Source organism: Salvelinus sp. IW2-2015, linkage group LG9 (genome assembly GCF_002910315.2).
Source record: "Salvelinus sp. IW2-2015 linkage group LG9, ASM291031v2, whole genome shotgun sequence".
Taxonomy (NCBI): Eukaryota; Metazoa; Chordata; class Actinopteri; order Salmoniformes; family Salmonidae; genus Salvelinus; species Salvelinus sp. IW2-2015.
In genome coordinates this window covers 18,999,291-19,022,555 of record NC_036849.1, presented here as the reverse complement: position 1 = coordinate 19,022,555, position 23,265 = coordinate 18,999,291, and the positions used below count along the sequence as shown (strand labels likewise).

The 23,265-nt window shown below is 41.8% G+C and overlaps 2 protein-coding genes and 1 long non-coding RNA gene across 3 annotated transcripts in view; 2 read left to right on the top strand and 1 right to left on the bottom strand.

Moving 5' to 3' along the window:
* The first annotated feature begins 2,460 nt into the window (after positions 1-2,460).
* Positions 2,461-11,968, top strand: LOC111968762 (thrombospondin-1-like). Its single transcript, XM_023994620.3, has 22 exons — positions 2,461-2,659; positions 2,801-2,890; positions 3,046-3,605; positions 3,873-3,948; positions 4,170-4,262; positions 4,367-4,476; positions 4,802-4,927; positions 5,561-5,657; positions 5,946-6,119; positions 6,225-6,401; positions 6,493-6,666; positions 6,770-7,050; positions 7,172-7,390; positions 7,490-7,597; positions 7,755-7,914; positions 8,009-8,127; positions 8,623-8,857; positions 9,045-9,272; positions 9,392-9,663; positions 9,775-9,872; positions 9,987-10,126; positions 10,240-11,968. The coding sequence occupies exons 2-22, from the start codon at positions 2,827-2,829 to the stop codon at positions 10,245-10,247; spliced, it is 3,519 nt and encodes a 1,172-aa protein (XP_023850388.1). The 5' UTR covers positions 2,461-2,659; positions 2,801-2,826; the 3' UTR covers positions 10,248-11,968.
* Positions 11,969-12,274: 306 nt separating this feature from the next.
* The window catches only part of LOC112081139 (uncharacterized), a 72,314-nt gene continuing 61,323 nt past the window's right edge, over positions 12,275-23,265 (bottom strand). The window contains exon 5 of the long non-coding RNA XR_002896342.2: positions 12,275-15,515. This is a non-coding gene — a long non-coding RNA (uncharacterized lncRNA). The remainder of the gene's footprint in view (positions 15,516-23,265) is intronic.
* LOC111968759 (sushi domain-containing protein 6) overlaps positions 19,632-23,265 on the top strand; it is an 81,639-nt gene continuing 78,005 nt past the window's right edge. The window contains exon 1 of the mRNA XM_070445197.1: positions 19,632-19,921. The gene's annotated coding sequence lies outside the window, so the exon portion shown is untranslated. The remainder of the gene's footprint in view (positions 19,922-23,265) is intronic.

Below are 23,265 nucleotides of genomic sequence, written 5' to 3'. Positions count from 1 at the left end.
TCTAACAGAGTTACTGGTAAGACATTACCTGTCCTGGATGGGAAGGTATTCACAGCAATAAACAGGATTAATGAATGATGTCATTGGTCATTGCTTCCTTTGTTTAGATACTTGGGAATAAGACAGATGGTTAAGGGTGAGACACTGCGTAGAAATTCTTAAGAAAGACTAAACACACAAACTCTCTACCTCCTACCCTGAAAATCATGTGTGTGTGTGTGTGTGTGTGTGTGTGTGTGTGTGTGTGTGTGTGTGTGTGTGTGTGTGTGTGTGTGTGTGTGTGTGTGTGTGTGTGTGTGTGTGTGTGTGTGTGTGTGTGTGTGTGTGTGTGTGTGTGTGTGTGTGTGTGTGTGTGTGTGGTGTGTGTGTGTGTGTGTGTGTGATGTATGAGAGTGAGAGAGAGAGAGAGATTTTCCTTCTGAAATCATCGTGTGTGTGTGTGTGTGTGTGTGTGTGTGTGTGTGTGTGTGTGTGTGTGTGTGTGTGGTGTGTGTGTGTGGTGTGGTGTGGTTGTGTGTGTGTGTGTGTGTGTGTGTGTGTGTGTGTGTGAGAGAGAGAGAGAGATTTTCCTACCCTGAAAATCATGTGTGTGTGTGTGTGTGTGTGTGTGTGTGTGGTGTGTGTGTGTGTGTGTGTGTGTGTGTGTGTGTGTGTGTGTGTGTGTGTGTGTGTGTGTGTGTGTGTGTGTGTGTGTGTGTGTGTGTGTTGTGTGTGTGTGTGTGTGGTGTGTGTGTGTGTGTGTGAGAGAGAGAGAGAGAGAGAGAGAGAGAGAGAGAGTAAACACTGCTATCTATGGTCTGTTTCCGCTGCAGTCTGAACTTGGCTTGCTGGGTGGTTGGATGAGTATTCATCAGGACCTGGCATGTTCCTACACCAGCCCCTCCTCACACACACACACAACGCCAAACCCGCCTCCCATGCTGTGAGGTCACAAACATACCCCATCTGACACACTTGGTCACACCTGCGTATGTTCTCTGTGTGCTCCCAACTTGTCTCTGAAATATGAGACTCTATTCCAATCCATCCACCCCACCCCCAAGGACATTTTCCATTAGAGCATACATTTATTTGACCCTTGAGCACTATTGCATTATCATTTCCTGATTCCCCAAACAACTGAAACACTGATGTGAATAGCCTACTACAGGTCAATAGCTGTCGTAGGTATTCCCAGTCATAAGTCTTTCACATTCCAATGGTATGTATATGCTGCTGGCGGTGGTTCAGATGTCCAGATGTTGCCTGCACACAATCACACTCAGGGTTCTGTCTATCTCATGTATTTATAGGACCCCCTCTATTTTAGGGAGTAAGTCATGATGCGTCGGCGGTAAGGTGCTGTGAGTCTTCTGCTGTTTGTCCAGAGTGTTTCCATCACTGTCATTGTCTCTTCCTCATTTCTGCTCCTATCCACATCTGGAGGGAAGATACTTTTCCAAGAATTAGCTAACATTGATTTGGGGTAAAATGCATAATCTGAAAAAGTGAAATGTGGAACAATTCTCAATCAGGAAGGGGGGAATCTGTTATTACATAATAGGGGGAAACCAAAAGGAGGTTTAAGAGGGTTTAAGAATGACTCATAGGCTATGCATGGCTCTACCTTTCACATGATTGGTGATGTCATGTTAGGCAAAGAACCCAAGGAAGTGATGGAAATGATCAGATACATATGAGGACGATTATTTCCCTTTTTTTGTTTAATTTCTAATACAAAATGAATACATGATCAATAAACATGAACGGTTTCAGTTGAATTGTAATAACGGAATAAAATCCTAAATACCCAAATAAAATCCTAAATATAGTCTACTAGTCTGGCCCAAAATTCCTAGAGGCAATAACGTTTTCTGAAGTTATACTTTCTTCACTTTTCTCATCTTCATGTGAGGATGGAAAGTCTGACCAACTCAAATCTAAACTCACACAACGCCTCCCAGTGGATGAACTGTGAATGGCAAGAGGAATAGATCAGCAATAGGCCTATGCATCCTCTCAAAAAGCCAAAATATTCACATTAATTTATATATACATTTGCCATTAGCTTATATCATATTAAAGTATTATTTTTTCATTTATATATGACTATCTCAATAACATATTGGCTAGCAATCCACATGTTTTTATTTTAAGGGGATCTACATGGTTAATTCTGTAAATAATGACACTTTTTGTACATTTTATTAAAAAGAGACAATGAAAATAAAGAGGGAAGCATATTTGACAAAGAATGTACTTTTTACAGGAAACGACTGGTTGGCCCCTGTCCTCTATAAAATATTTATATGGAAATTCGGCTCTGGAATGCATTTTTTTCCTATGTGTAGCCTTCGCCTTGGAAATTACTCTCAGCGTCATGAGGTAAGAAGATAAGCTCGTCCCTTTTTCCTTCTGCGATCTGATTGGAGGAGATGTTGTCTCAGGAATGTCATGAAACTATTGAAATAGCACTTATGTCCACAGTGTTAGTAGAATAGTGTGAGCATCAGAATAAAGAAAGAACAAACTTGAAAAAGAGTTTTCAGCGAACATAAGATTACTATTCAACGAAGGGAATAAACTTGGAGAATTTAAGAAGAAATAACGGAACAACGAAACTGTGAAAATCCAGGGCTTTCCTCAACTGATCCGTCTGTGATTTATTTATTTTATTCAGGTTGGTAAATTCTAATAATAATATTTTCTTTAAATAACATGTAGCTTTTTAAAATATATTTATTACGTTTTCATAATGGGACTATAATCTTGAGAAGTGTGTAAATGACAATACCTATTTAACTGTTTTTCTACTTTCTAGTTGAAACAGATTCCTGAGGTTTCAAGATGAAGCTGACAGGAGTATTTCTCCTTTTGGTGCTTTGGAATTGTGAGGGCAGCCGGGTGGCAGGTGAGTTTTTGGAAACTTGGGGAAAGATTATACAAATTTTGACAATATGCTTTTTAAAATCAACAATGAAATTATTCCATTAAATGTTCCTACAATGTTTTATCTGTGAACGTGAAGTTGCCAAGAGAGACTCATTACAGTTTCTCCCTTCACAGAGAGTGGAGATGATAACAGTGTATACGACCTATTCGAGCTTGTGAAAGTGAACAAGAGGCACCAAGGAGTTACCTTGGTAAAAGGCGCAGATCCCTACAGCCCAGCCTATAAGGTCTTGAACGCAGACCTGATCCCCCCGGTTCCCGAGATCTCCTTCAGGGACCTCATTGATTCAGTACAAGCTGAAAGAGGATTCCTTCTCCTCGTCAACTTCAAGCAGTACAAGAAAACCAGGGGTAGTATTTTGACTGTGGAGAAGAAAGACGGATCAGGACCGATATTCGAAATTATTTCTAATGGCAAGGCGCAAACTCTGGATGTGGTATACTCTACCGGGAACAAGCAACAGGTAGTGTCCATAGAAGATGCAGATCTAGCGACAGGACATTGGAAGAATATCACGCTGTTCATTCAGGAAGATCGTGCCCAGCTGTTCGTAGGATGTGAAGAGATCAATATATCCGAAATAGACGTGCCCATCCAAAAGGTCCTGACGCATGAGGTTGCGGACATTGCCCGTCTGAGAATTGGAAAAGGAGCTGTGAAAGACAGATTTATGGTAAATATGACGTGATTCATGTGTTCATAAATACATTGCAAATAATGTTGTAATTATGTTTAAAAATAAATGTTACACTTCTGAAGTTTATAGCCTAGTCTGAGTAGCCCCAACCTCGTGGATCACGCACTGCGCAAAGTTTGGCCTCCAGAGATGTGATATTATTTGACATACACATTTAGATATTATGATCCCTAAGGAAATGTATTGAAAAGTTGTAAACGTGTGAATATGGAATAGCTCTAAATGGAATGTGTATTTGTGCAGGGAGTGCTTCAGAACGTGCGCTTCGTTTTTGGAACCACTTTGGAGGCAATCATGCGCAATAAGGGATGCCAAAGCTGTAAGTGTGATTTACAAAATTATAAATGTTATTTTTGCATTTAAATGTTGGAATTACTGTATAAGTTGATGTTATTCATTGCTTGTTAGTTGTAAAAATCTAAATGCATTTCATTACCAAATAGAATTACTAGTACCGGAATTCTATATGGCCATTAATAAAGTCTCTTCAGGTGGATGTTATTATGCTGTTCATGGAAATTACTGTCTGTCCTCCTCCAGCTGCAACATTGACTGATGTCATGACCCTGGACAACCCAGTCAATGGGTCTAGCCCAGCAATAAGGACTGATTACACTGGCCACAAAAGCAAAGGTGAGACCAGACTTCACTCTGCAGGGACAAGGCCATTTGCTCCCACTGGTCTGTGCTCATGTGAAGGAGGGAGGTGACTAACTGATTGCTTTTCTCCTCTTTAGAAATTCAGCAGGTCTGTGGCTTGTCCTGTGAGTATATCACCAGCATGTTCAAGGAGCTCAAGGGACTCGGCGTGGTTGTTAAGCAGCTGTCAAACGAGCTCAACAGAGTGGTAAGCACAGAAAGCAGCTGGGTCTGTGCACTGTCATCCTTCCTCCCTCCCTCTCAAGTCTATCTGTTCCCAGTTAAAACCTATCCACTGCACAGCCACTTGCCCTTGGAATGGCAGGCCCTGACAGATCATAATGGCTGCCATATGAATATACAAATATGTTTGGCTGTCATTGAATTTGTATTTGCTTTAGTTAAATCAAGCTATGTCCTAATCACAATGTTGATTGGTAATTTATTTATACTGGAACCTTGGCTATGTAAAAGTTTCCATCCTATTGCCTAAACACATGTCCCTCTCTCTCCCTCCCCTCTTCTGTGTTTAGAATAAGGAGAGCACTCTGCTCATGAACCAGATGAACATCCAACCTGGGGTCTGTCTTCACAACGGCATCGTGCACAAGGACAAAGATGAGTGGACCGTGGACGGCTGCACAGAGTGTACCTGCCAGGTAGGTGTCATTGTACTTGGTGGAATGCAGTTATTCAGTAACCCAGCCAGTAGTAAACTGTGTGAAAACCAGGCAGTAGCTCCGCAACCCCTTCTGTAATGAGGTGTTAATGGACTCTTGTGTTTAGGCTCTTGTGACTAGGCAGTGTCTGTCTGCTAGTCATCACCTCACCTCTAATGAGATGTTTGAGAGAATAGCAACAGAGCAGTAGGGGGGTTCTGCCATGTCAAACTCCTCTCTCTCTCTCACTTTCTCTCTCACTAAGGGTGTTATTGTAGTTATCTATTTGGCTAGGTATCAAGAATGTGTATTTAATTAGTACATCTGCAGAGACCCTCTGTTCTGCCTTTCCCACTGTCACCGTCCTTCCCTCCAGACCCCCAGCACATTGCTTGTCCTGAACCCTAGAGCAGGTGCACAGATCTAGGACGGTAGCACCTCGGGGATCCCCCTGCCCCAGCCAAACATCATCCCAATGTTTCCAAACATAGCAATTAGTCCTGGCAAAGCAGCAACCACTTTTGCGCAATGCAAAGTTAATGGTCCAGATTATTTTCCCGGCCGTCCTTGTTGTAGCCGGACAGCCTGCTCTGGAGACAAACTATTTACTAATTTCAGCAATCCTCTCTATAGAACTCTGCCACTGTGTGTCGCAAAATCTCTTGTCCCCTGATGCCCTGTGCCAACGCCACCGTGCCCGATGGAGAGTGCTGCCCACGTTGTGGAACCCGTAAGTACTCGTCTACTGTTGAAAACAAGCCTGTAACAGAATTGTAGTACTTTTTTGTGAGGTGGACCTGAACTTTTTTTGACAACCTGCCTATCAGGTGTATTTTAATTTGGAAAAGTCTTCCTTTATCATTTGTCAGTCATTCACATTCCCTGAGTACTCCTTGGAATGCCAGGTCTCAAATCTTCTGGGCAAAATTTATTCAAATAGACTGTTCTTTGAAAATCCTTTGCCCCCATGGCTGAGCTCTGCAGTGTTAATAGCTCTCCCATTGTCTCTCCCCCCTAGCGAGTGACTATGCTGAGGATGGCTGGTCCCCCTGGTCCGAATGGACTCATTGTTCTGTGTCTTGTGGACGGGGAATCCAGCAGCGAGGTCGATCATGCGACCGCATCAACAGCAATTGCGAGGGCACCTCTGTGCAGACCCGCGACTGCTACCCTCAGGAATGTGACAAGCGCTGTGAGTAAACCTACCATTTCTACTCAACAGTATCTCTCAGTACCATACATCTCATGTGTACTGTAATAGCACATTAACTAATAATTATGTGTATGTCCTTTACAGTCAGGCAGGATGGTGGCTGGAGCCACTGGTCTCCCTGGTCCTCCTGCTCTGTGACCTGTGGTGAAGGAGTCATCACCCGCATTCGCCTTTGCAACTCCCCAACTCCCCAGATGGGAGGCAGAGACTGCCAAGGACAGGGCAGAGAGACCGAGGTCTGCCAGAAATCACCTTGTCCAAGTAAGTAGAAGAGCAGCATCTAAACACATGTGCCTATCTATCTGTCTGGAGATACAGCTGTAACTCATCTCTCTCTCTCGCTGTACTTTAGTTGACGGAGTCTGGGGACCCTGGTCTTTATGGGACACCTGCTCTGTCACCTGTGGAGGTGGATTCCAGACTCGCCAGCGTCTTTGTAACAACCCCACCCCCAAATACGGAGGAAAGGAATGTCAGGGTGACGGCAAAACATCCCAACTGTGTGGAAAAGAGGACTGCCCTATTGGTACGAATTTTGTTAATAGATTATGGCATTTGTTATTTTTACCTAAAAGTGTACAAATCCATTTTTGTTCAGTATTTTAAAATAAATATGCTTCTTTATATAGATGGCTGTCTGTCCAACCCCTGCTTTGCTGGCGCTAAGTGTACCAGCTTTGATGATGGTTCCTGGAAGTGTGGCGCATGCCCAGTGGGCTACACCGGAGACGGCATCAACTGCAAGGACATCGATGAGTGCAAGGAGGTCCGTGACGCATGCTTCACACTCAACGGAGTCCACCGCTGTGAGAACACTGAGCCTGGTTACAACTGCCTTGCCTGCCCCCCTCGCTACTCAGGACAACAGCCCTTCGGGAGAGGAGTGGAGCAGGCCACAGCCAAGAAACAGGTGAGACAAACTCTGGCTACTGCAACAAAATACACAAATGTGAGGATTTCTATTTATTCTAATGCTAGGAGGTCAGCAGCACATCTTAACCCTTTAGTACGTGTCTCTCCCTTCCCCCTAGGTGTGCACACCTCGTAACCCCTGCCAAGACGGCAGCCATGATTGCAACAAGAATGCCAACTGTATCTACCTGGGTCAGTTCAGCGACACTATGTTCCGCTGTGAGTGCAAACCTGGTTACGCTGGCAATGGCCACATCTGTGGAGATGACACTGACCTGGATGGATGGCCCAACAAAGACCTCCTGTGTGTGGAGAATGCCACCTACCACTGCAAGAAGGTAGGAAGGATCACACCCCCAGCACTGCACAAAGTCTATCCCTAGCTTCTCCACTGTGTTATTGTGGTTATGACTCTCTAACCAACCTTTTTTTTTCAGGACAACTGTCCAAACCTTCCCAACTCTGGACAGGAGGATCACGACAATGATGGGCTTGGTGACGCTTGCGATCACGATGATGACAACGATGGGATCCCTGATGATAGGGTGAGAGATCAAAACAGGACTTGGTTATCCACAAAGAAACCAAACACAGCAATCAGTAGTCCTTTCTCTTATGGGTTAGAGAAATTGGAGGAGTCAGGGGGAAAGCGAGTAGCATATGAACAATGTAGTAATGGTGTTCATTTTTTCAAATTATTAGGACAACTGCCCAATGGTCTACAACCCCGCTCAGTATGATGTGGACAGAGATGACGTTGGTGATCGATGTGATAACTGTGTGCATGAGAGCAACCCCGACCAAGTCGACACAGACAACAACGGAGAGGGGGATGCCTGTGCTATTGACATTGACGGTGATGGTAAGAGATCATCACTCCTCCAACATCAGACAATGAAATCTCTCAGTCCTTAAAAGTTGTCATAGACTGATATAAATGTGTGTTCACTTCGCAGGCATTCTAAATGAGAGGGACAACTGCCCATACGTCTACAATGTGGACCAGAGAGACACTGACGGGGATGGAGTGGGAGACCACTGCGACAATTGCCCTCTTGAAAACAACCCAGACCAGGTAACTGCAGCTTTCATCTTCTACTACATAAGAACCCAATCTTATCAAGTATCTTGGAGGGAAGTAGAACTATCATAGAGCCACGCCTCTTAGGACAGTAGCCATAGATTGCACCTGTGCTCAGCTTTAATGAAAGACAGGAATGTGAAATTGTGAAAGCTGGGAGAAGAATGAGTGCAATTCTCCCCCTCTCCTTATTCATTCCCCCCTTCTGAATAGATATGAATGTGTATGTGTGTGTGTGTGTGTAGTCTTGCCAAGGTGCAAGGAAACAGTATTCTTGTTTGAAGGGAAATTACTAGCATATCTGAAGACAAGGGGGCACAAGGATGAGGGATAGAATAGCACCTCTCATATTGAGGGAGATGACTTAAGTTGAGAGTGGTGAAATACATTCATTATGTCTGAGTGCATTGAAGTAGAGCCACATTTATCTCATACAAGTGTGAAATAATGTGTTTTTGTCAAGACTAAATTAATTGTGTTGTTCTCCAGATTGACTCTGACTCAGACCGTGTGGGAGACAAGTGCGACAACAACCAGGACATTGATGAGGACGGTCATCAGAACAACTTGGACAACTGTCCCTATATCCCCAACGCCAACCAGGCCGACCACGACAAAGACGGCAAGGGTGACGCCTGTGACCACGATGATGACAATGACGGTATCCCTGACGACAAGGACAACTGTAGGCTGGCCTTTAACCCTGACCAGCTGGACTCTGATGGTGAGTCACTCTCTTCGGTAGCTCTATCAAACATTGGCGCCATTCAACTGACCTATTGAATAATTCATCTAGAAAGACAAAGTACTCTCTACAGAAATGCAGAGTCACAGAGATTACTATAGGGTTGGTTAGCTTGTTGTCTCCATGAAGAAATGTCTAAGTGCTTTTCTCTGCCTCCTCCTCTCAGGTGATGGTCGTGGAGATGTTTGCAAAGATGACTTTGACCAAGACAACATTCTTGATATCTACGATGTGTGCCCTGAGAACTTTGCCATCAGTGAGACGGACTTCCGCAGGTTCCAGATGGTACCGCTGGACCCCAAGGGAACCTCCCAGATCGACCCCAACTGGGTGGTCCGCCACCAGGGCAAAGAACTGGTGCAGACCGTCAACTGTGACCCTGGCATCGCTGTTGGTACGTACTGTAACACATATATAACACCTTAGGAACTAAAGAGAACAACTACAAAACTACCATTCGTAGATTATGGGTCCATTGAGAAAAGTCCTAACCAACTTCTTTGTTGTCTATAGGGTTCGATGAGTTCAACGCAGTGGACTTCAGTGGAACGTTCTTTATCAACACAGACAGGGACGATGACTATGCTGGATTTGTGTTTGGGTACCAGTCCAGCTCCAGGTTCTACGTGGTAATGTGGAAGCAGATCACACAGACTTACTGGTCCCACACGCCGACCAGAGCTCAGGGCTACTCCGGAGTGTCCATCAAAGTGGTCAACTCCACCACAGGACCTGGGGAGCATCTGAGGAATGCCCTCTGGCACACCGGTGACACTGCTGGACAGGTACGGTCAGCTTCAGTCCTCATTACAAGCCCAAAGCACATAAGAGCAGTGAGAGAGAAAACCACTGGGTAGGAAACAATTCTCATGTCTTTTTGTTATTCCTCCTCTTAGGTGCGTACTCTGTGGCACGACCCCAAGAACATCGGCTGGAAAGACTACACCGCCTACAGATGGCACCTGATCCACAGGCCCAAGTCTGGACTCATCAGGTGAGCTCAGATTAGCTTTAGCTTTGAACTCTTTAGCTCCTCTGCCTTTACTGAAGCCACATAAACTCCTGCTTTCATGTGCTAATGATCTCATGTCATCTTCCTTCCTTTCAGAGTTGTGATGTATGAAGGCAAGAGAATCATGGCCGATTCCGGAAATATCTACGACAAGACTTATGCTGGTGGAAGACTAGGCATGTATGTCTTCTCTCAGGAGATGACATACTTCTCAGACCTCAAATATGAATGCAGAGGTAAGATGCTTTCAGGAATGTTTTGTCAAACAAAAAAAATTACTTGCTCATGCCCTTTGAGTCAAAATATGTACAGGGTTTTAACTGATTCTTTCCTTCCCTTTTTCCTCCAGATTCTTAAATCGGACTAGAGAGAGGCTCTTAGAAGAATGTATTTACCTGCTCAAATATAAATGTAACATATGACCTGGGACCATATCAATATTACTCTTTACTTTGCGACAAGCACATTGGTGGAATGGAGAGCAAGTGTGTGGGATTGAGGCAGAATGGACATAGGCTAACTGCCTGCCCTATGATGACTAGACCCCTGCACTAACAGCAGGTTGAGCATAACTTTGCTCAGTGAAGAAATCAGATAGATTTCTCTGCACTTCTGAATTAGTTGCTATCCCTCTCTGGATGGAGGTCTAAAGGGAAGAGTATTTTCATTATTTCCGAGCATTACTTCAGCTCTGCTGTGGACTCAAAAGGACTTGACTTGTTTCCAAATGAAGAAACCAGTAGGATATTTACTCCAGATGGGCCACAGATGCCCCTTAAAGGAACTATTGAGGGACCGTGGACGGTATGGATTGGCAGTTACTATCAATGAGAGTGAATGTTTGTCTGCGTGTATGTTACCCATGAAGAGCTTTGTGATAAAGACACTTAAGCCAATTGTAGTCAAGGCATTAGCCATTTCAAATTCGGTAACTAAGTGGCTTCTAGTAGACTCTTGCAGTTCAGCTCAGTATGAAGTATGTCTTCAGGGTTTGACCAGGCTTGCTAAGTGGTTTCTCAGGAAAGAACTCTAGATGATATATGGAAGGAGCACAGAAGCAGGACTAGCACCCAAAGCCAATATAGACTACTAGCGAACAACACAACTGCTATTTCGCCAGGATTCCAGGATGTCTTTTCTTTTCATCTTAGCTCAGACATTAGTGGAGAGGGACAAAAAACACATGGGCCAGTCTAACCTGCCTTGAGAGGACTATTGTTACCAAGGTTGTACATAAGTTATTATTTATTTTATTTGCTACCAGTTGAGAGTATTGACACATGATCCTAGAGTTAGGATATCTCTCATCTTTATTCATCTCTGTCTTATTGTCATTAAAACCCGTTCTAAATAACTGGAATCTTGAAACAGGGTATAAATCCCTCTAAAAAAGTCCTCTCATAGCAGGGTGCAGTATTAACTCTCACACCAACCTTCCAAAATAGACTAATTAGGTGTCATTTAAATCCCATTGTTCTTCTGCACAGTATGTCTGACTTGTGGGCTTGAGAATGTGTGTATATTTCTGATGGGGAAAAGAAAAGGAAAACCTTTATGTACAAATATTACCTCATTATTTTTTTGATTGAAACCAACAAAACATGAGAGTACCCTTTTAGCACCAGAGTATACATTGGTTGGCTTCTTTTTTTGTGTGTCACTGTAGTACAATCATTTTTTTATGATGTATATAAAATGTTTTTGTAGCAGAAAATTCCCCTAACGTTTTAAAAACGTTTTCTGAAATATGTTGTGCTTTATGTATGTCCTGTGCATTTGTAATGGATAAATTATTGTTATGTTTGTCTGTTCTATGTTAAGAGGTTATTTAATGTGTAGATATATGCTATTTAAATAATTTATCAAGAAACGTGACCCGTGTTCCTGATTGTATAAACTTGTTTGCACACTGACATGAGGATGTCTTTGGATATTGTTTTGTTTAGTATTTTTTACTTTACTATTAGTGATGCTTGTCTATAAACATTTTTACCATAGTTTTACCTCCCAAATGCTGTTTATACTTCTACCAGTTACTTTGTAATGTCAACCGAACAATAAATACATCAGGAAAAATATATTATCATTGTTTTTGTCCTTTGCTTGCTTATGGATTTATTCTCAGCTTTGATATGCACAGTACTATGAAGCATTAAACATAAATAGGTCATGTTCTGTAAACTCTGATGGAATCTATCACTTGAGTCTGGGGAGTCCTCGAAGAAAGGGAGTATCCTTGAGAAGTCAACAGCATGGAAATTTAGGATGAACTAAAGTCCACATTCAATAGGACTTTCACGCTACAATATCCTCTTGAAAACACGATCCCACACCTATGGAGACAAGGAATTTAGCAACAAAGCCTTCAAAATGATTAGTTTATGGAAAAAACTCAAGTTGCGTCAATGTCTACCACCTTATACTATAACAAATGTAGAGCTATTACACAATATAACCCACAGCAATGTGTCTAGTTTTCTTGGAATTTCCCAGTGAATAAAACCTAAAATAGCTTACAGTCACACCTATCTGAGGCATTCCACAGACCTACAGCCTTTGCTCTTTGGCTTTTGTAGAGGTGCTAAGAGACAGTGAGCTTGTACACTGAGTGGACAAAACATTAGGAACACCTTCCCTTTTGCCCCCAGAACAGCATCAATTCGTCAGGGCATGGACTCTACAAAAAGTGCTGCAAGCATTCCACAGGGATGCTGGCCCACTCCAAAGGCAGGATGTCCTTTGAGTGGTGGACCATTCTTGATACACACGGGAAACTGTTGAGCATGAAAAATCCAGCAGCGTTGCAGGTCTTGACACAAACCGGTGTACCTGGCACCTACAACCATACCCTGTTCAAATGCACTCATATATTTTGTCTTGCCCATTCACTTTCTGAATGGCACACATACACAATCCATGTCTCAAGGCTTATTATTATTTATTTTTTACCTGTCTCTTCCCCTTCATCTACACTGATTGAAGTGGATTTAACAGGTGATATCAATGGATCATCATAGCTTTCACCTGGTCAGTCTATGTGATCCTCATGTGTTGTACACTCAGTGTATATTGTGTACAAATATAATTAAAGAGTGTTGATTCAGTCATTTTACATAGCACATCTCTGACAGTCAAAGGCAACACTGCAAATGCGTGCCAAATCCAAGTCCAGACAGCCCCTGCTTGCTACTGCTCTCTTTACCTCAGAGTTTACCTCATTGTTATGGAATGAAAGTTAGCAGATCATACCTAGAGGATGGCATTGGCTACTCAAATCACTCTGATTAAACCATACTATTCTGTCAATACCTGCAATTATGATTTGATAGATTGCGACATCGGTTTCCCTTCAGAGACATACACTGACTAAGTGAATTGGTGTTAAACTGCTTTTGTGAAATAATAATAATTAGATGGGTGCTTACATTTGTCCAATTTCACACATGTACAATGTGTATTATATTCGTGTGAATAGGAAATGTCCTATTTGAATATCCCACTCCCACTGAGACACTCTCCGAGAGTGGGGTCACGGCCAGGGATCAGCCATTATTGGCGGCGACCCTGGAGCAATTAGCGTTAGGTGCCTTGCTCAAGGTCACAGACAGATTTTTTGCTTGAGGATACAAACCAGCATCCTTTCGGTTACTGGCCCAAAGCTCTAAAACCGCTACCTGCCGTCCAAATAATAGGGCAGTTTCGTTCCTGGGAGTACTGCATGCTTCACTGATACCAGGACGTAACTTTGGGTTGACTTTGGAAGGTCACCTGGTGAATGTGTTTTCTGTTGACTGGAATGTGAGATAATTCCTGAAGCTTAGAATTAAGTCTGGGGTCAAGGTGTCTAAGGCAGAGAGTGAACAGTGAAGTCCTCTGGGTGTCCAGGGGAGAGGAGAAAGAGGACCTTTGCTCGAGGGTCAGACAGTTGCAGGATACTCCTGTCGCTGTGTGAACCTGAACATATACCTGTAAGAAACACGTCAACAGCTAATTCACCCCCAAAACTTACTTTCAAAGCTGACAGCCAGGTATTTTCTAAGGAGAATGCCAGATAAATCTGTAATTAGAGTAGAACTGGGGAGACACACAGGTTGGTGGATCGAACAAAGGCCTTCTGCCCTTGAGGAACTCAACTGAGCTCTGCTTAGGACTCACCTATAGAAGCAGGAATGTATGGAATGGCCTCCCTATTAGGAGTGGAAGTTGTAATGGGTTCCCATTGTCCCCTTCAGCAGCAACAATGTCTGTCTATTCACTCATTAGTACAGAAGGTATCCAACAGGGTTTGCCCAACATTGCCCCACACTCCCACTGCTCACAGGTAAATGCTTATGCATTTATTACATTCTGCAGTCAAAGAAATAAGTTGTTAAGTTGAATGAGACCATGAAGGGTCTGTTCTCTTCGAAATTAGCAGGGGTTAATACAATGGGCTCTCAGACTGTTCTGACTCCTCATTTGGAGGTGAAAATTTGGAAACTGAAAATGAAATACTCAAAGTGGAATATACAGAACTAGGGGAGCGCTCATTGTACAAAGCACAATTGAGCGATTGAGACAAGTAAAAATCCATTACAGGTTTCATTCATTTCGATTTTTCAATCTGTATCACGCTATTTAAGAAAGCTTGTACAAAGATATTTTATAAAGCCTAGACAAACATCAAAGACTTGTATAATATGGTTGTTTCACTAGAATCTTATGATTATACACTACACAGTTTTACAAGACACAGTGATTCATACAGTCATTGTGTTTTTGTTGGTGTGGAAATCCATATTGCTGCCCTTCTCGTGACATGACTGCAGGCCTGGTTGAATCATGTAGTAACCAAAAAAGTGTTAAACAAATCAAAATATATTTTTGATTCTTCAAAGTAGCCACCCTTTGCCTTGATGACAGCTTTGCACACTCTTGGCATTCTCTCAACCAGCTTCACCCGGAATGCATTTCAATTAACAGGTGTTCCTTGTTAAAAGTAAACCTGAGGAATTTCTTTCCTTCTTAATGCGGTTGAGCAAATCAGTTCTGTTGTGACAAGGTAGGGGTGGTATACAGAAGATGGTCTTTTACCAAATAGGGCTAAGTCCATATTATGGCAAGAACAGCTCAAATAAGCAAAGAGAAACGACAGTTTCAGAGCTACCTGTGCTGCAGAGTATAAGTTCATTAGAGCTACCAGCCTCAGAAATTGCAGCCCAAATAAATGCTTCACAGAGTTCAAGTAGCAGACACATCAACATCAACTGTTCAGAGGAGACTGCGTGAATCAGGCCTTCATGGTCAAATTGCTGCAAAGAAACCACTACTAAAGGACACCAATAAGAAGAGACTTGCTTGTGCCAAGAAACTCGAGCAATGGACATTAGACCGGTGGAAATCTGTCCTTTGTCTGATGAGTCCTAATTTGAGATTTTTGGTTCCAACCAGTGTGTTTTGTGAGACACAGAGTCAGAGACGGGGGGGGTAGGGGGGGGTGCTCTCCGGCAGGATCTCTATATCAGAGGTGTCCCTGGACAATGTGTCTCCTGTCCTCAGACCCAGACTGTGTCCCCAACTCTGAGATATCTCGCACTCCTCCATCAGAGTCCCCAGCTGCTCCTTCAGTAGTATTGGTGTGTCACACTGTAAAGAGAGGGTGAAAGACAGAGACAGTGTCAAAGACAGAGCGACAAACTACTGTAAAGGAAACAAGAAACACTGAGGATGTCTACCAACACTTCCCAGCAGTATTCCTACTGCACCTATTTTTCAGGAGTGCTCATGACATGGTTCTGATAAGCTCTGATGAAAATGCTCTACCAGTGAAACAGTGATATTTCAAGATGATAAATGAACCTGCCATGGATTTCCCCTGTGCTTGGTTGGACTGCATCCCACAAAATGGTTGGACAATCCAGCTAAAAACATTTCCAGTTGGCTAAAACTCTTCCAGTTGGACGGGAGGTTGTTTTTCTACAGATAAGTCAGACTTCTCAGAGCCTTTTGGGAACACAGGGAGTTCAAGGAAATCCAATCCTCAGAAATGGGACTGGGTTATATGGACGACAGAATTCAAAACGTCAATATTTGTTACTGTGAATGATATTGCAGACCAAATTATTTGGCAACTTCTGTAGTATAGATGCGGTAAAGAGGTCAATGGAGCGCAGACCGTGGGGGATAGAAGAAGGACACCAGTTTGGCACACATTCAACAAATCTGATTTAACAAAGTTGATATTTGTCAAATACGTTATGATCGATGTATTGTAACAGGCCCACAATGTGGTTACTAAAGTCCGATTAGGATATATTTGGCTGTTTTCGCTGCATAACATTTAGAAGTTGTTCCTTTCCAGGTTAAGAAGAAGTGAATGCTAAACGCTAACTCACGTTCATATAAGCTGTTAGAAGAGCTAGCATACAAATATTGGTGGTGGTAGTACTGGGGTTGACATCCATACAAGCATTATACTCTGATTTTTACCTCAACATAGTGTGAAATACACATACAAACAATAGCCTAAATGTTACTTGTTTCAGGAAACTAGGTGTATGTCGCGCGTCACTACTTCACAGGAGAGGCATTTGAACATACTTAAAACTTTTTTTTTTTTTTAAACACATTCTGGAACATGTGAACTGTCATGTGCAACAAACTTGTATGCTATCTGTAAATATGAATAAAATTGTTAAATTACGAGCGTAGTTGGATTAGCCAAGGAAAAAGCCAGCAACCTTCCCGCTATCCATGATTGGCTGAGATAATGGATGGGCTGGACATGCCGAGAGATGAGTTCAGATTGGTCTGCCATGTAGCGAGCTTCTGTCTATAACATGAGCTGGTCAGTATGTGTATGTAATTATTTCTAACACAGCTTTTTTGAAAGATATCACATAGTAGAATTGCAAAAGTGTTGCTCTCCACTTTCTGGAGGGCCGAGTTTTGAAATCAAAATTAGAGTATGATAGCTAAAATTCTGGCATTTGATTGCAAATATGCAGGGAGTAGAAAAGAGAGGGAGTAGAAAAGAGAACAGGCAGTTGTATTGAAAACCTGTCTCTGGATTACATCTTCAAACTAAGGGCAACCAAGGCATCCGTGACAGAGGGAAAAGCATCCATCCATGTATACGGGTAAGATAATCTAGCTAGCTACATTTTCAGATATTATACGTTTCAAATTTTGTCAGAAAGTTGTTTTCATTTCAAGTTAAAGCGTACGGTTAACTTGCTAGCTAACGTTAGCTGGCTGGCTCGCTAGCTAACGTTACATGTATGATCTGTGTAGTAATATTATTCATATCTCAGAGTCATTTGCATTGCTAGCTATAGCCTAATGTTAGCTAGCTAGCTAACATTGAACCTGGTTGGTTAGCTACCTGCAGATTCATGCAGAGTAGTAACATTATGAGTTGGGATTATGGTTAATTGTTTAGCTAGCTAGCTAGCTACATGAATAAACAAAAGACTCCACTATGCAAGTAACCATTTCACTTCACCTTCTGTATCCTGTGCATGTGACAAATAAACGTAGATTTGATTTGATATAGTATGTGTTTACCAGAGACGGTAATGTGAAGAACAACATGACCTGCACCCAATTCAAATTAGGATATAGATAGATAGATGGATAGATAGATCTATATATCTATATATATATACATAGATAGACAGATCTATATATATATATATATATCTATATATATACACACACACACACACACATATTACATTTTTATTTGTTGATCCTTTATTTAAATGTAGCCTATTTAAAATGTTAATGTTAGGCCAACGAGACATTGTTCAAGATCTAGAATACTCAAGTAGACAGCTTTTATTTCGTCACACTCACAACCGTAGGCTATTTTATGAAATTGGCTCGCCATTTACTTGTAAATAATGATCATGTTGTGAGTTTATTTTCCTGTAATAATGAAGACAAATGAGCTAAAGTGAAGACATTTTCAGCTATATGATATGGTCATTATTTGAACTGGCTAGCCAGCTAACTTAACATTAGATAGCTAGCTAACAAGCTAAAACTAACCAAAACATTGTTTAGAAAGTTGCTTTAGTTGCCTGGTTTGCTAGATTGACATATACTAAATTCATTTTTAAACATGTGAGTTTATTGGTGTTAAAATACACTAGTTATGCTATTTTGCACCACCAGGCTGCTGATGTAATGCAGCATGTAGTTTTTGTGTTTATACTTTTTCATAACGACAAAGACAAGTTGGATGTCGGACGACAATAGAATGTTCATGATGTCACTGCAAAAACTGTCGATAGACGTAGTATAAACCAGCCTTAAGTCTTGAAATCTTGGGTTGTTTAGTACATGGACTCAGATGTGAATCATTAGCACTGGTTCTCAATCCTGGTTCTGGGGACCCAAAGAGCTGCACTTTCTTTTTTTGCCGTAGCACTACACAGCTGATTCAAATTATAAATCATCAAAAGGCTTTGATGATTTGAATCAGGTGTGTAGTGCTACGGCAAAAAAAAAAAGTGCAGCTCTTTGGGTCCCCAGAAACAGGGTTGAGAACCAGTGCCTTAAAGAGATGGGTGGGACTAAGGCTTAAGATAAAGTAGAGCTCTCCAGTAGATTTAACAAAATAGTCAAGGGTCATTTTCTCAAAAGTGAGGTTTCAAGTTGATACATTTAAAAAAAAGAATGGCTTTCCCCTTGTTCGTCAACTGTAGTGTATGATATACCATTTTCTAGCTCTGAGTCTCTATTTTTATCCAATGTAAAAAACGGCATTTCAAATTTTGCTACTTAAGACCGAATTGAGCCAGTCGGTCACAAATGTAGGCACATTTTGCTGGGGAGCAGTGAGGAGATTCCAGATCTTTCCCCCACGTGTTTCCATGGCATTTCCATTGTTTGGGTCGTGTTCCATTGACCTCTTCACCGCATCTATTAAGGCTCTTGTTCTTTAAGTAAAAAATGAAGATAGGACTAGTTATCAAACTTAAAATACTACATGAATGATTATTCAAAGAACCTTTCACCACAAGAGAACATCTAGCCAACTTTTTTTAATGATGCATTCATTGTTCAATTGGTCAGTCTCTCATTCTCCCAATGTCTTTTCAGTATCCTGAGGGGGAATGGGCTTTGTCGTGCCCTTTTCATGACTGTCTTGGTGTGCTTGGACCATGTTAGTTTGTTGGTGATGTGGACACCAAGGAACTTGAAGCTCTCAACCTGCTCCACTGCAGCCCCGTCGATGAGAATGGGTGTGTGCTCTGTCCTCTTTTCCTGTAGTCCACAATCATCTCCTTTGTCTTGATCATGTTGAGGGAGAGGTTGTTGAATTGGCATCACACGGCCAGGTCTCTGACCTCCTCCCCATAGACTCTCGTCGTTGTCGGTGATCAGGCCTAACACTGTTGTGTCATCAGCATGTGCTCTTACTATATGCATATAAATAATACCGTTGGAAAGAAAACAATCTCCAGTTTCTAAAACCGTTTCAATTTTGTCTCTGAGTGATTCAGAAGTCATTTCACAGCACTTTCCATGACCAAGAACATAAAATCAAGATGTTTTGTGCTGGCTTCAAAGCTCTGCCTATATATGGTCATGCCTCCTATGACCCGAAACACAACTCACTGGCCTTCCTCTGGGTGTCTAGAGGACGTCAGAGGAAAAATTTCTTGTCTATCTGGGACTGACGTGAAATGAGAGCAAAATCTTTGGCATGACCGACAACTTCCGGGTCTTTTTTTGCAGTGGAAATTGGAGCTGCGTTTGCTTCTGTTGTGCGGCCATTATTATCTCCGTGTCGAAGTTTGTTTGATACATGTGACCAGATCATCGTAATGTATGTTTTTTCAATATAGTTTAATCAGATTATTTGAATTTTTTTAGGAGTTTTGCGGTGTTCAGTTGTTAGATTTAGTATCGTTTGAGAAATACGTGCCACTCCACCGGTACCTGTGCTAAATGGAGAGGGAAAAGAACGACTCTGAACGCAACCAACAACTCATCTTGACAATGGACACTTTGATCAACATTCTGATGAAAGAGCAGCCATAGTAAGACCCAATTTACGATGTTTATATCATATCTGTTGTGCATGTGATCTTGCCGTGGGCGCCCAGCCGAATCTGCCTGGTATAGCTATGCTAATTTAGCGCTACATTTTGTTTTCGTTATAAAAATTTTTAAAATCTGAAATATTGTTTGGATTCACCAGATGTTGGGCTTTCAATATCTGTACGCTGTGTATTTTTCTGAAATGTTTAAAATGAGTAATTAGTTATATGACGTTGGTCTCTGTAATTATTCTGGCTGGGTCGGCACCTTTTCAGAATGCAGCTGCAATGTAGAACTGTGATTTATACCTGAAAATGCACATTTTCAAAAAAAAACTATGCAATACCATAAATATGTTATCAGACTGTCATCTTATGAATTTGTTTTCTTGGTTAGTGGCTATATATATTTTTATTTAGTCGAATTAGTGATAGCTACTGACGCAGGGAAAAACTGTGGGAGTGAAAAAATCCTCTCCTTTGCTAACGTGGTTAGCTAATAGATTTACATATTGTTTGTCTTCCCTGTAAAACATTTTAAAAATCTGAAATGGTGGCTTTATTCACAAGACCTGTATCTTTCATCTGGTGTCTTGGACTTGTGATTTAAAGATATTTAGATGCTACAAGTTACTTGTGACGCTATGCTAGCTATGCTAATCAGTGTGTGGGGGGTGGGGGGTGCTCCCGGATCCGGGATTGATACTCGTGAAAGGTTAATGATGGTGTTGGAGTCGTGCAGTCATGAGTGAACAGGAGTACAGGAAGGGGCTGAGCACGCACCCCTGAGGGGCACATGTGTTGAGGATCAGCGTGGCGGATGTATTGTTACCTACCCTTACCACCTGGGGCGGCTAGTTAGGGAGTCCAGGATCCAGTTGCAGAGGGAGGTGTTTAGCCCAGGTTCTTAGCCATTGTTGAGCGTTGAGGGAAATATGGTGTTGAATGCTGAGCTGTAGTCAATGAATAGCATTCTCACATAGGTGTTCCTTTTGACCAGGTGGGAAAGGGCAGTGTGGAGTGCAATAGAGATTGCATCAATGTGGATCTGTTGGGGCGGTATGCAAATTGGAGTGGGTCTAGGGTTTCTGGGATAATGGTGTTGATGTGAGCAATGACCAGCCTTTCGAAGCACTTCATGGCTACAGACGTGAGTGCTACGGGTCGGTAGTCATTTAGGCAGGTTACCTTAGTGCTCTTGGGCACAGGCACTATGGTCGTCTGCTTCAAACATTTTGGGATTACAGACATATTATAGACAGGGAGAAGTTGAACATGTCAGTGAACACACTTGTCAGTTGGTCAGCGCATGCTCGCAGTACACGTCCTGGTAATCCGCCTGGCCCTGAGGCATTGTGAATGTTGACCTGTTTAACTTCTCTGGGATATGTGGGACGCTAACGTCCCACTTGGCCAAAAGCCAGTAAAAATGCAGAGCGCCAAATTCAAATAAAATACTATAAAAATCAAACTTTCATGAAATCACACATGAAAGACACCAAATTAAAGCTACACTTGTTGTGAATCCATCCAACATGTCTGATTTCAAAAATGATTTACGGCGAAAGCACACCTTGCGATTATGTTAGGTCAGTACATAGCCACAGAAAAACACAGCCATTTTTCCAGCCAAAGAGAGGAGTAACAAAAAGTAGAAATAGAGATAAAATTAATCACTAACCTTTGATGATCTTCATCAGATGACACTCATAGGACTTCATGTTACACAATAAATGTATGTTTTGTTCGGTAAAGTTCATATTTATATCCAAAAATCTGAGTTTAGGTGGGACGCTACTGTCTCACTTGGCCAATAGCCAGAGAAAATGCAGAGCGCCAAATTCAAATAAATTACTATAAAAATCAAACTTTCATTAAATCCCACATGAAAGATACCAAATTAAAGCTACTGTCATGTTCTGACCTTTATTTCCTTTGTTTTTGTCTTTAGTTAGTTGGTCAGGGCGTGAGTTGGGGTGGACAGTCTATGTTCTATGTTTCTATGTTTAGGTGTGTCATTTGGCCTGATATGGTTCTTAATCAGAGGCAGGTGTTTTTCATTGTCTCTGATTGGGAACCATATTTAGGTAGCCTGTTTTGTATTGTGGGTTGTGGGTTATTGTCTATGTATATACGTTGGTTGCTTGTGTCTGCACTTTCGTTATATAGCGTCACATTCGTTTTGTTGTTTTGTAAGTTTGTTTAGTTGTTTTTGTCTTCATTAATTAAATGAAGTATGTATTCATCAAACCACGCTGCGCTTTGGTCCGATCCTTACTCCTCCTCAGACGAGGAGGATTACGACGTTCGTGACAGCTACACTGGTTGTGAATCCAGCCAACATGTCAGAATTCAAATAGGCTTTTCGGCGAAAGCAAACTATGCTATTATCTGAGTTAGCACCATAGTAAACAAAGAGAGAGAAGCATATTTCAACCCTGCAGGCGCGACACAAAACGCAGAAATAAAAAATATAATTCATGCCTTACCTTTGATGACCTTCTGTTGTTGGCACTCCAATATGTCCCATAAACATCACAAATGGTCCTTTTGTTCGATTAATTCCGTCGATATATATCCAAAATGTCCATTTATTTGGCGCAAAACATTTCAAACTACTTTTGTAATACAACTTTAGGTATTTTTTAACGTAAATAATCGATTAAATTGAAGACGGGATGATCTGTGTTCAATACAGGATTAAAACAAACTGTAGCTAGCTTTCTGGTCACGCGCCTCTAACTAACAGCACACTTCCAGTGACCCTCGTTCAAGATGGCCGTACTTCTTCATTACACAAAGGAAAAAACCTCAACCAATTTCTAAAGACTGTTGACATCCAGTGGAAGCGGTAGGAACTGCAAGAAGGTCAATTAGAAATCTGTATTCCCAATGAAATCCCATTGAAAAGAGAGTGACCTCAAAACAAAACAAAAATCTGAATGGTTTGTCCTCAGAGTTTTGCCTGCTAAATAAGTGCTGTTATACTCACAGACATGATTCAAACAGTTTTAGAAACGTCAGAGTGTTTTATATCCAAATCTACTAATAATATGCATATCTTATCTTCTGGGGATGAGTAGCTGGCAGTTGAATTTGGGTATGCTTTTCATCCAAATGTGAAAATGCTGCCCCCTATCCTAGAGAAGTTAAAGGTCTTACTCACATTGACTGTGGAGAGCGTGATCACACAGCCTTCAGGAAAAGCTGGAGCTCTCATGAATGTTTCAGTGTTATTTACCTCGGAGTGAGCATAGAAGTAGTTTAGCTTGTCTGGTAGGCTCGTGTCACTGGGCAGCTCTCGGCTGTTCTTCCCTTTGTAGTCTGTAATGGTTTGCAAGCTC